The 14,433-nt window shown below is 46.4% G+C and overlaps 1 protein-coding gene across 1 annotated transcript in view; it reads left to right on the forward strand.

Moving 5' to 3' along the window:
• LOC106810981 (vegetative incompatibility protein HET-E-1-like) overlaps window positions 1-14,433 on the forward strand; it is a 61,030-nt gene that overhangs the window by 1,932 nt on the left and 44,665 nt on the right. The window contains exon 4 of the mRNA XM_014814487.1: window positions 6,297-6,496. Within this exon, the coding sequence (XP_014669973.1) occupies window positions 6,297-6,496 (200 nt within the window). The remainder of the gene's footprint in view (window positions 1-6,296; window positions 6,497-14,433) is intronic.

Consider the following 14,433-nt stretch of genomic DNA (forward strand, 5'->3'; position numbering starts at 1 on the left):
CACACACACACACACACACACACACACACACACACACACACACACACATCTACACACACGTAACACGTAGGAGAAAGAGACGAGATGAAGGAGGAGGAGGTGAAGTGAGAGGAAAAGGAGGAGGGCCCACAGGAGATTTATAACACTAACGCAGTGTGCATCCGTACGTTTATTGAATATGTAATATTAGCGCATAATTTTACATATACACATTATATATATATATATATTCGCTATTAAAACGCCGTGGGCCCATTACTATGATGTGATTAGCTACCTAAAGACTACGTCTATGCTGGCCGTAATTACATTTGTACGTTTGTCGCAACAAACCTGCGACTCTCCAACGCTCTGAGTTCGTTAGTTCTGCTACTGCTGCTGCTGCTGCTGCTGATACTACTACTACTACTACTACTACTACTACTACTACTACTACTACTACTACTACTACTACTACTACTACTACTACTACTACTGCTGCTGCTGCTACTACTACTACTTCTGCTGCTACTACTACTTCTGCTACTGCTGCTGCTGCTGCTACTGCTGATGCTGCTGTTGCTGTTGCTGCTGCTGTTGCTGTTGCTGCTGCTGGCTGCTGGTTGCTGCTACTGCTGCTGCTGCTGCTGCTGCCGCTGCTGCTGGCTGCTGGTTACTGCTACTGCTGCTACTGCTGCTGCTACTGCTGTTGCCGAGACTACTGCAGTCGCTGCTGCTACTGCTGTATGAAGTGCTATACGACCCGAAGGCTTTTCATATAAACCTCTAAACCTTCTTCACACTCTTTTATCTTTTATCAACATTTCTACAATCTCGCTCGCGCTCCCCCTCTTTTTCTCTCTGCCTCTATCTCCCTTCTTTGCTGCCGTTGCTCTCCCCCTTCTCCTAGCCTTTCGCGTTGACTCTTTCTCTCTCCCCGTCTACGCCTTCCCATCTATCTCTTCTACCTTCGCTCTATCACGCCCAGCTTTCCGCTTTTTTTCTTCCTCTATCTCCATGGCTAGCAGTCTCCATAGTTGGCCAATAATTACGAAGTGAAGCCCAAGGAAAGTAATTTCCTTGAAAACCGACTTGCATTTGCATAGAGAAATATCGGTGCTTGCGATCTGCACGCCTTCCTCTCTCTCTCTTTCTCTCTCGCTCTCTATCTCTCTCTCTATCTCTCTCGCTCGCGCGCTCCCTCTCTCGCTTTCTCTCTCTCGCTCACGCTTTCTCTCTCACTTCTGTCTCTCTCTCTCTCTCTCTCTCTCTCTCTCTTTCTCTCTTATTCTCGCTATCACCCTCTCTCTCTTGCTCACTCACTCTCTCGCGCTTTCTTTGTCGTTGTCGCAATCTCTCGTTTTCTCTCTCTCTCTCTCTCTCTCTCTCTCTCTCGACCACTTTTTGCCCCTTTATTTCTTCCACTCTCTCTTTCTTCATCTCTCTCTGACTCTACCCCATGTCTCTCTCATTTTTCTGTATAGCACTGCTCATTGCCACAGTGCCCTAGATGCATGAGCTATCACATCTCTATCAGCAGGGCGAAAACGATCAAGATCTCGTCTTTGTGGCTGACGGCCGAAAAACCAAGACTCAAATTATTCACGACATCCACGGAATCGTCGTTGCACCCCATCTATTTCATGCGCTTTCCACACGCTTCCCTCGGGCTCCCCTTACCCTCCCTCATTCTCCACCATTTCCACCCACCTCCTACCGTAACCGTATTAGCCCAACTACAGTCATAATAAACTTAATATATGAAAACACACATGGTTCATTCACACAGATCCCCCCGGCGCGCTACATAACCTGATAAAACGTTCTGCTAATACCATTTTCATTTCACACTGAAATTTTAACTAAAAGTACCTATCGCTCGTACTCTGCGAACCCTACCCCACCCCACACTACACTCATGTAATGGCGCAGCTAGCGTGCGCTATACCTGACTTTTTGCGCAGAATATACGATTTCGCTGTGCTCTAGAGAAACCTATAGGTTGTTAGGTGTGCTCGGCCACTCACGGAGATCGGACGGTTATCAATCAGGATTTCCCTGATGCTATAAGATCAGAATGAACAGCTGCGCATGCGCAGAAACAACGCTGCGCTTCTTATCATCATCATCATCGTCATTGTCATCATCATAATCATCATCTCAAGACATCACTCTCACGTCTCTCTCTCTCTCTCTCTCTCTCTCTCTCACTCTCTCTCGCTCTTTCTCGCTGTCTCTCTCTCTCTCCTTTCCGTCTCACTCTCGCTCTCTCTCTCTCTCTCTCTTTTCTCGCTCCCTCACCCACTCATCTCTCGATGCCGTCATCGTTCGACCTCATCGATCTATCGATAGCGGTCTGCACTCCGCCGCCACCACCCGCTCGCCTCACTCACATCAATTGGCGTGCCTGTATGGATGGCCGTGTGTGGCGGACTGACTGACCTTTCACAGTCTGCTGCCAGCGCGCAAATGCGGCTCGCGGGAGCTGGCCAAGTCATTGACATTATTTAAGTGCGCACAAGCATAAGTCCGTAATGAACTTATGTCGCGCTTAATGGAGAATATATTAGTAGTGATTTTGTGTCGGCCGTTGGAGGCAGCCTGCCCATCTGTCTGCCCGACGAGAGAGAGAGAGAGAGAGAGAACCTCCCCCTCCCCTCCTCCCCGCCCGTCACGATACATGCCGTGCGTCGGACAGCGGACCCACCGCAGCGCCATCTATTATTCAACACGAAAACGTTTGATGAAGCTCGCGAGATTTCCGCGCCATTGTCTCACCCCGTAGACTCCCAGCGAGGCAATCAGCAGCGAGGCCGAGCGAAAAAAAACATCAAGGCGAAATAAAACACACAAATGTTACGAAGACTTCTTTTTGCGACGGAAAAAATACACACACCTGGCCTGGTTAATTGCACACTCACGCACGCTCGGTAGTGTGCCGGCCGCCCCCATCCACATCAGTCGTCCGACTTGGTGACGTCACGAGATAACAATGACGGCGAATGATCGAGCGGGGGGTAATCACACTCGCTTTGCCGCCGCAGCGGCCCGAGCGCCGGGCGGCGAGCGAGAGATAAAGCACAATTATTTATCGCTTTAATTAAAATATTAGAATGGGGTGGTGGGGGGTGCGCACGCTGAGTCTGTGGAGCAAACATGGCGGTATGTTTTCCCTGTAGCGTGCGGGGCGCGCGTCTGCGTGCTTAATACTTATGCTGCTCGTGTGATAATCTTGCCGTGAGTTTCACTCTCTCATCTACGGACGCTGGCGCAACACACGGGCAACCACGTAACGCGGCTACGCGTGGTTACGTGACGCAACTACGCGTGGTTACGTGACGCAACAACGCGTGATCACGTGAGGCAACAACGCGACGGTACGTGACGCAACAACGCGTGGTTACGTGACGCAACAACGCGTGGTTACGTGACGCAACAACGCGTACTTACGTGACGCAACAACACGTGATCACTTGACGTCGACACTGAAAAAAGCCAGACGATTTTGCAATGGCGATAGGCAGAAAAGAATTTCTGCCATGATGTGTAGGCGGGCGCGCTGGGATGAGATGGGTGGAAACAGACTTCGTGTACGCGGGTGATTGATGCAAATATAAGATGATATTTGTAAGCAGGCAAAGCATGTCCTGTACTGACATGGAATATTACAGGAAAACAAGGCAGCATGTCCTGTACTGACATGGAATATTACAGGAGAAACAGTGAAACACGTACGGTAATGTGACGTGAGGTCTTGCCTGACACTGTGGCCATAACTCGGGGGCGGCAGCGGCCAGACCTAGCGATTAGCGGGCACGGCTTGACCAGGCCACCACGCGACCGCAGCATGCTCTGCCATTAACGGCCGCTGCAGCCGCAGCAGCCGCAGCAGCCGCAGCAGCCGCAGCAGCAATCTTTGACGGCCACTTAGACGGCGCGCGTGCCCCTCTGCGATGCACCGCTAATCGTGCTCTTGATGCTAGCGGATCGCTGAATCCCAGCTGCGTCCCGAGAGAGAGAGAGAGCGAGAGAGAGAGAGAGAGAGAGAGGGGGGGAGGAGAGAGCAGGCATTAGGACGGTCGTATAGCTGTGGGCGGTCACGCCTGCGGCCAGCGAGAGTCCAACACGCTATTAGGCCATGATTGCACGTAACGCCACACACGCTTGTTTCACTAGCAAAGACACGCACCGCATCTAAACATGCATGCGTGCGTACGTACGTGGTCGCGTGCGTGTGTCCGCGTTTATAATTCTACTTTGCCGTTTTTTATCACTACGCGTTTTAATATTATTATGATATTTATTGATTTATTGATTTATTGATTTGCCAACAATAATAATATAAATAATCATTGTTAATTGTTATCGTGATCATGAACACAAACACAATCATTACCATAATCATCTCCATCATCTCCATCATCATCCTCGTCACCATCGTTACGGACAGATGTTGATAGTCACAATAATAAGTCCTCTCTTTGTTCGGACGTCGACTTCGCATGAACGCGGGAGTATGTATAAAGCTCGTCTGCTGTAGAAAGTCAGAGAAGCAAGCGTTTTCCGCCTGCCTGCTCGGAGCTGCTGCGTCGGATCCGATGAACCGAATAGCGGCCCCATCGTCGGATGGACGGATTCGATTGCATGGCCGCAGACCGATTCTCGAAACGTTATACTCGGAGAAATTTCACGTTGGTCACTGACTGCGCATACGTACAGCTTTATCGACGTGGTTCCCGGGTAGAGAAAGGGAGAGAGCGACAGTAAGCGAGCAAGAGAGGAAGAGAAAAAGAGGGGTAGAGAGAGAGAGAGAGGTATAATATTATATATATATAGTGTGAGAGAGATAGAGAGAGGTGGAGAGAAAGAGAAAGAGAGAGAGAGAGAGAGAGAGAGAGAAAGAGAGAGAGAGAGAGGTTGAGCGAGCCATTTAGTTTTACACAAGCGCTTTCATCTTCTATATATGTATATTAAATAATATTATATATATATAGAATATCAGGGGTTAATAATGACAAATGTCATCATTGTCAAATGCCATGATGATGTCATTATTAAACCCTGATAATATGATATAGAATATGTAAAATATATATTATACACGCTTGATATAGTCAAACCTGCGTCTATAAGAACGCATGGTGTTTTCCCCTTAGTGCAGCAGTCGCATGACATTTCGAAGTGGTGTTAAAATTCTTATTTAACCGTAGCCAACACTCGTCTTAATTTCTCTAATTAAAAAATGTAAATCATAAAAACGTATGATATGTAATTTTCAATGTAAAAAATACAAAACATAAAACCAAGAATAAAAAAAACATACATAACATAAATAAACAACATAATCATCATATAACGTATGTGATATGTAATATGTATTATAATGAAAATCACCACAATGTAACAAACACTCGAGCATCGACCTAACATGCATAACATATATAGATAAAAACAACACAATTATAATATAACGTATGTAACACGTAATTTCTATTATAACGAAAATTGCCGTAATGTAACAAATAAAGCATCAACTTAACATACATGACATATATAAATCATATTATAATGTATGTCACATGTAATTTATACTATAAGCCATATAGGAAAGTCCCCTCCGCCATATTGAGATCAGATAAGATAAGATGGGGTATAAACAGCCCTTTTGTAACATGGATAGGATAAGACTATTCTAGGTTTTTGATTTATAATTCTTTTCACTAACATCATACTTCAATTCACCGGTGCGTTTCTGTTCACATAACCATTTACAAATATGATTGTGGTCGTTTGGGATATTTTGCAATGTTTGTGTTAATGCAAAAACTAAAAACGCACGAGTGTTTACACTAATCCTTTACTTTCCTAAGCGCGCCTCGGCTATTTTATACCATCTTTTTCTGGGACCTAAATAGCACAGCTGGACTTTCCGATCTCACTTATAATGACAACGTTATGTAACAATCTCTCACAAGTGGCATGCCTCCCGCAGGTTTTCGTTGGCCACGTATTCCGTTCTGGTTTAAAAGTCTGAATTAACCATAGCCAGCACTTGTCTTAATTGTCCTTATAAAAACATACACACAACGTGTGATATGTATACGTAATATAAAACATATAAACAATGAAACATAAAAATAATATGAATAATAAAATATATAAATAAAGAACATATAATATAAATCTTACATAAAAATAATAATATAATAGCTACATAAAAAAATATATAATATATATAACATATGCAACATGTAATTTTTGTTACTAGGATAACCGTAGCGTAACAATCTCTCACTCGTTGCTTCTACCTCCCGCAGGTTCTCGTGGGCCACGAGGGCACGGTGAGCTGTGTGGCCATCGCCAACCACTACCAGTTCGTTATCTCCGGCTCCCATGACAACACGCTCATCATCTGGAACCTGCAGACGGGCAGCGCGCGGCTGCTGCTGCACGGCCACCGCGATCACGTGACATGCGTGAAGCTGACGGCAGACGCGAGCATAGCGATATCCGGTGAGTGAGTGTGTGTGGAGAGATGTGAGAGATCTCGGCTCCATACAACAACGGCTCCCCCTTTATCAGCGGGTTTAATTACGATGTCCTGACGATTCCGAAGGGATCGGATCGCTGCAAGTTCCGTGGTGGTAAGGTTAGACGATCGAGCTCTGCGTGGACATGAGAAGTAGTTGAAAACTTCTTGACGACTCTTCGAAATGTAATAATCTAGAGCTGCGAAGCGGCCTGTTTGCGGGATCCACGTAGACAGACCTGCCATACCACCCACACACCTATAGCCTTCTCCTTCCATGCTTCCCCCGGGAGAAACCTCGCCTCCACCTCCCGTTCCTCGATATGAGGCGTCGTCGAGGGGATTTTTTCCGGCAAACCCTGCGCCGCTGCTACCCGCGTTTTGCGCATAACCGGCGCCATGGGAACCAGCGCGCGTCTGTTCGTGCATGCTGTTGAATGTACGTGGCGGCGAAATATGCTTCCAAACTGTCGCGTCGAGAACTTGTGATACGATTCAATTATTAAAATGCGAATTTCGTTCGCGGCACAACTCGCTATTTGGTGCGTATAAGATTGTCGTGTCGGACGCTTCTCGCTGCTGTTGCCATATCTTATAAATGATGCTGCGATGTCAATAGTCCAGAAAACGCACGGGCAAATCAATAGGCGAAGCCAATATGTGCATTAAACAAATATAATGAAATGCAAGAGTGGCGCAAAAAAGCATGCATGCGCGTTTGTTCTCCCAAGATCCACAGAATGTCGCTGTCTGCTGTTGAGTGAAAAGAAAGAGGCAATAAGACGGATTGATATATACATAGATTAACAAAGAGAGAGATAGAGCGAGAGAGAGAGCGAGAGCGAGAGAGGGGGGATGTGTGTATGCGTGGGTATGTACGGGCGTGTGTTTGAATGCGTGGGTAATGTGTGCGCGTGCGTGTGTTTGCGTGGGTGAGTGTGCGCGCGTGTTTGCATGTGTATATGCGTGCAGGCATGTGTGTGCGAGTAGACGTGCGAAGATGGAGATAGACTCATACTCGGGAGAGTGCGGAAACCAAAGCGTAAGATATATAATTATATAGAGAGGGGATATATGAGGGAGACCTCACACAATACTACACCCGCTGCATGTAAATTACACATACACACGCACGCACACGCCACTCATAAACCATTGCGCCGCACACGCACGCACACACTGCCGCCGCGCACGCACTCACGGCATACACACACGCACTCGACGAAAACACACACACACACACACACACACACACACACACACACTCACACACACACACACACACACACACCACAACACACCACACACACACACGCCAGCGCCACACACGCACACACACACGCACACACACCAACGCAACACACAACACACACACTACACCACACACACACACACACACACTTTGCAATTTACATTTGTTCGTTGGCTATTTCCATCTCCCCATGCACTCTCGAGTCCTTCGTTTATAAATTAATGTTCTTATCATCCTCACTTTTAGATCTTGCCAGTTTCCATACTTTCCAAGCTCTCTGATCCTCCTATGCCGATCTTTCTTTCTACAATTTTTTTACCTCTGCTCCATATTTTCCTTATATCTAATCCTACTCGCCCGTTCTAATATACAACACCGCGTTCTCTCTTTCCTATTCCTCTCTATCCCCCTTCCCAGTCACCTCTCGCTTTCACTGTCCTCTCTCCCCATCGCCTCCAACCGTTATCTCCCTCCTCCACCCGCCTCCTCTCCCCACTCTCATTATATACAACCCCTCTGCCGCACTCATGTACGCGAGCCGTGCATTAACTCCGCTGGTCGATGAAGCCCTCACATCCGCCGCGCGATGCCCGCTAGTCGCCAAGTCCTCATGCTCATGCCTCGCTGTTGCTAACCCGTTGCGGGAAAGCGCTGCGCGGCATGCAAGGCAACCAATAGACCGGATCGCCACTAACTAGCTCCTTAGCGCCTGTCTGCCCACGTTGTCGCCTGATTTCTCTCTATCGTTGCTTAGCGCTGCTGTCGCATGCTGCAACGACCGCGAGAAGAGTCGCCGCCTTCCTGCGCGCGCATTACACCGGTTCGGTTGTGCAGGGACCATGGTGTGTTGTTCTGCATGTCACAGCATCAAGCTTCAACGCGTTATTCGATGATATATTTGCCCCAACGCACGAGCAGATCAATGTGGCTGAAAGACGGGTTGTTGGAAAAATGCAGGAGAGAGAGACGAGAGAGACGAGAGAGAGAGAGAGCAGAGAGAGAGGAGAGAGGAAGGCGTTATAAAGGAACAGAGTTAGATACGAAAGAATAAAAGTATGGGAAAGCAAACCAGACTGCGACGAAAATGAGGCGTTGGGAGAGCAAAGAGGCGTTCAGATGGCAGTGTGATGTAGGCCAGAGCATAAGACGATGGTCGAGAGGAGCAGACAGTGGCTTGAAAAATGGCTTTAGTTGAGAGGCGTGGCAAAGTGGACACAGTGCAAAGAAGCAAAGAAAGAGGAAATCGAGAGAGATAGCCGAGGAGAGAGAGAGAGACGCACTGAAGAGAGACGAAGCAGAGGTAGAGAGAGAAAGGGAGAGCCAGAGGGGAGAGTGAGAGAGGGCGACGATAGTGTGCTGAGAGAGAGATGCTACGAGCGATAAAGGCGAGTAGGTCAAAGAATGCCATGTACAGAAAAGCATACGAAAGACAGTTGCTAGAAATTGGGGCTACTCGCCAGCAACGAAGTGAAATGCAAGGACGCGCAAAGGAGCGTTTTCCAAAACCTCAATCTTAAGGGGAGAATATAAACGCGTAAGAAAAAAAATGGGGGCGTGCAGTGAGACCTTCCTAACGCAGGTCCGAGAGGCGAGGAGCCCAGGAAAACATCGCAGCGAGACATCTGAATGTTTAATAGACAGCAAGCTGCACTGCCGTGAGCCTGCAGAGAGCAGGCAGAAAGAGCAAAAGGATGAGCAGAAAGAGGCAAGGAAAGAGAAGGGGCGAGAGGGGGAAAGCGGATAGATCATAAGAGTAAGCGAGGAGAGGGAAAGAGAAAAACAAAGCCGAGATAAACACACACACCACACAACACACACACACACACACAAACACACACACACACACCACACACACACACACCACACACACACACAAAACACACACACACACACAACACACACCACACGCACACATACACACACACACACACACACACACACACACCAACATACACACACACATACACACACACACACGCCACACAAACACACCACACACACACACAAACACACACACACCAACACACAACACACACAAAACACACACACACACACAACACACACACACACACAACACACACACACACACACACACCACACACTCAAACACACACTTCACACACGCACACACTCAATATACAGCACACACACACCACACTCACACACACACAACACACACACACACACACACACAGAGAGGAGACAGAGACAGAGCCGAGAGAGGGAAAAGCAGGGGGAGAGAGGATTATAGAAAGATAGAGAGAGAGAGAGAGAGACGTCGAGGAGAGAGAGTAGAGAGAGAGAAAGAGGGAGAGAGAGAAGACGAGCAGAGAGAAAGACGCGAGCGAGAGAGAGAGGAAAGCACGAGAGGAGATGAGAGAGATGAGAGCCGGCGCATGAGAGAGAGAGGAGCAGATGAGCAGATGAGCATGAGAGGAGAGAGAGAGAAGCACTGAGGCAGAAAGAGAGATGAGAAAGAGAGAGAGTGCTCGGCTATTAGCGCACTCTGGCTGCCACCAGGAAGGTTTCAGATTCCTCGCGAACCTAACAGGCGCGTCGCGCGCTCTCGCGACAAGTTAACTCGACTCCCCGGCGCGGCGTGAGCGCAGCGTGCCTGCTGCCGGACCCTAGCCCCCACCTTTCACCAACCGGCTACACACACTACACACACACACACACACACACACACACACACACACACCACACACAACACACACACACAACACACACACACACACACGCACACCCACACCACACACCACACACACACATACACACACACACACACACACACACCACACACACACAACACACATACACACACACCACACACACACACACACACACACACACATACACACACGCCACACACACACACAGGGCCCAGCTCTGCCGTTTCCACATTCTTACACGGAGATAGAGCGTCTGCCCGCATTACTATCTATAGCATCAGACAATCACACACGGGCGCCCCCGACACATCTTCCTCTGCCACAGAGGAATCGGGAAGCCATTGCTGGGAGATCAGAGTATAACGCCGAGTAGCTCCCGCTCTACGTAAGGAGGCAGCCTGCACATCATCATTGATGCGGATCGGGTGACAGACGGCCAGTGAAGCCAGCATCTAGGGCTGACTTTCTCATCTATATTGGCATGACTTCTGCATCTATAGGCATTGAGAAACAAGCAGCTGCGATCTCGTCGAAAAACTAATCGACTGGATAAGCATGCGCTTGTGCAAGCAAAGGCTCCATCCATCTGTCACACGCTCTGACGTTATTGGATAGCGCCGTAACGTGAACGTTCTGTCACGTTATTGTTAACTCTATTCGTCAACATCTCTGACGTCATGTTTATCGCTATCGTCAACGTTTCTGACGTCTGTTAACGCTATCTTCAACGTAATTCGGACGTCATGTTAACGGCTTTCGTCAATGTTCTGACGTTCATGTTAACGCTATCCGTCAAACGCTTCTGAACGGTTTCATGTTAACGCATATCGTCAACGTTCTGAACGTTCATGGTTAGGTTTCTATTGCTCACTGCTGTTGACGTCATTGATCTGCGCGAATCTTTAATGTTCGACCACGATGCTACTGGTCGCCGTGTCACCAATATTATCATAAATCTATTACCAGGGCTCACGCCACATCACTAAAAATAATTGTCACAGATGTACGCTTGATCTTGCACAACGCTAACGACAACGCCTTTGCCATCGCCCGTAAGGCGCTAACGCGAATTGTTACGGCATTGCTCCACGCAGCGGATTGTTATCACACACCCCGTACAATAGCGTCAGCAGTAGTTCGCTTCATCACAATGCACAGTGTGCATAAGCTAGAATAATGCCGCCTAAACAACAACGACGGCAATCGAATTTAGTAGAGTAGGAGCGAGCCGCAGGAGTGGGAGCATAGGGAGCAGATACAGAGAAAGAGAGTGGGCGCGAAGAGGGAAGGAGAGCAGCAATAGAGAGCTGACAGAACGATAAAGAAGATAAATAAAACAGAGAGCATAGAAGAGAAAGAGATGGCGAGAGAGAACTTGAGAGCAGAGAGAGAGCAGAGAGGAGAGATGAGAGAGGAGAGAGACGAGCGAGAGGCGAGCCAGATGAGAGCGAAACGAGGAGACGAGTGTGATGACGAGAAAGACGATGAGCATGAGAGAGAGGAGGACGAGACTTGACGGGAGCAGAGAGAGACGATGAGCAGAGACAGAGAGTGCTGCCGGCAGGAGAGGCGAGAGGACACGGGATGACTCGAGAGAGCAGCAGAGTAAGAGAGCGCCGCAGTGAGATCGAAAAACGAGCACGACGTGCGCTTAAAAAGAGCTGCAGCGCACGCGAGCGCAAGCTGGGCGAGAGAGGAGGGAGAGAGGAGATGAGAGAGAAAGCAAAGAGAGTGCGAGAGGAGCAGAAGAGCAGAAGAGAGAGAGAGGATGAGAGAGAAAAAGCGAGAGATGGACGAGCGACGATAGATAGATAGATAGCATAGATAAGATTAGATGAGATGAGATAGATAATAGATAGCATACGAAAGTTAGATAGACAGATAGATAAGCATAGATATAAATAGATAGCATAATAGATAGGATAACAATAGATAGATTAGATAGATAGATAGATATAGATAAATAGATAGATAGATAGGATAATAGATAGATAGATAGGATATATATATATTATATATATAGATAGATAGATAGATTAGATAGATAGATAGATAGGATAGATAGATATAGATAGATAGAATACGAATAGACAGATAGATAGATAGAAGATAGCGTAGATAGAAATTACAGACTAGATAAGATAGATAGATAGATAAATTAGATACCTAGATAGATTAAATAGATTAGATTAGCATAGATAGCATAGATAGATATATAGTATAGATAGATACGATAGCATAGATAGATTAGATAAATACGGCTAGATAGATAAATAGATAGTCAGATAGATAGATATATAGATAGACTAGATAAGATAAATACATAATATAGATAGATAGATAGATAGATAGATAGATAGCATAGATAGATAGATAAGATAGATAAATAGATAGATAGATAGCGCACGGATTAGATAGATAGATAGATAGATAGATAGATAGATTAGATAGATAGATAATATTAGCATAAATAAGATAGATTTAGAATAAGATAGATACATAGATAAAGGATTACTTAATATATATATATAATATATATATATATATATATAGATAGATGATAGATTAAGATAGATTAGATAGCATAGATAGATAGATAGATAGCATTAGATAGATAGATAGATAGATAGGACAGATAGATAGATAGATAGATAGTAGATAGAAATACAGATAGATAGATAGATAGATAAATAGATAGCTTAGATAGATAAATAGATAGATAGATATATAGATAGATAGGATAGATAGTAGATAGATAGATAAGGTAGATAGATAAAGAGATAAGATAGATAGATAGCATATATAGATAGATAGATAGAAAATTACATAATAAGATAGATAGCATAGATAGCATAGATAGATAGATTAGATAGATTAGCATAGTATAGCATTAGATAGAAGATAGATAGATAATAGATAGCATAGATAGATAGTAGATTAGATTACGATAGATAGATACGCATAGATAGAGATAAATGAGGCGGAGAGAGACGAGAGACGGAGAGAGAGAAGAAAATCGAGTGAACGAAGCAGAGAGAAGGACAGAGCAGAGATGAGAGAGACCCGGAGAGAGAGGTCTTCCGAGCGCGCTGCGGAATTCCGGCTACGCCGCTGCTGAGTAAACATAGCAGGACGCTCGGACAACAATACACGTTGCTGCAACAATTAAACAACAACAACAACAACAACAACAACAACAACAACAACAACAGCGACACCAACAATAAACAATCATTTCCTACGAGCGTCGGCACTGTTTGATGTATCATCCCAGCCTTCTTCCTTTCTTTTGTCTCTCGCTCACGCATTCTATTTACCCTCGTGCGTGATTATCTTTCTCTTCTTTCCTCTCTCTCCTCTCTCTCTCTCTTCTCTACTCTCTCTCTCTTCTCGCTCATCTCTCTCTCTCTTCTTTCTCTCTCTCTCTCTCTCTCTCTCTCTCTCTCTCTCTCCCTCTCTCTCTCTCACTCTGTTCATGTTTGTGTCTCTCCTACGTAGCTTCTTTTCTTTTCTATTTCCATCTTCTTTTATTGTTTCTTATTATTCTTTCCGCCATCTATCTAGCCTTTCTGTCAAGCATTCAATCTCTCGGCATTCCACTTCAATCTTGCATGTCTGTCCTTCCTTCTTGGCCACCTCTCGCACCTCACTCTCACTCCTCATACTCTCTTCCGCACCCTATTTATCTTGCCCCCTCTCCTGTTCTCGTATGGTGCTGTCATCTCTCCACGCTTTGTCGACATGTAATTGTCTTCTCGTCAGTTTCGTCGCGATAAACATGCAATTAGGCCAGCCGCCTGGGGAGTGCTTGATTAAGCCCCACTCCCCCCAAGAACCCTTTCGCCGTCTGTACGCGCGTACACATACATACATACACATACACACACACACACACACACACACACACACACACCACACACACACACACACCAGGTCGGCCGCCGCGCACACTCACAACACATTCGCATACATACAGAACACGCACGCCGCGCGGCCCGCGC

Source organism: Priapulus caudatus, unplaced genomic scaffold, assembly GCF_000485595.1.
Source record: "Priapulus caudatus unplaced genomic scaffold, Priapulus_caudatus-5.0.1 Scaffold492, whole genome shotgun sequence".
Classification (NCBI taxonomy): domain Eukaryota; kingdom Metazoa; phylum Priapulida; class Priapulimorpha; order Priapulimorphida; family Priapulidae; genus Priapulus; species Priapulus caudatus.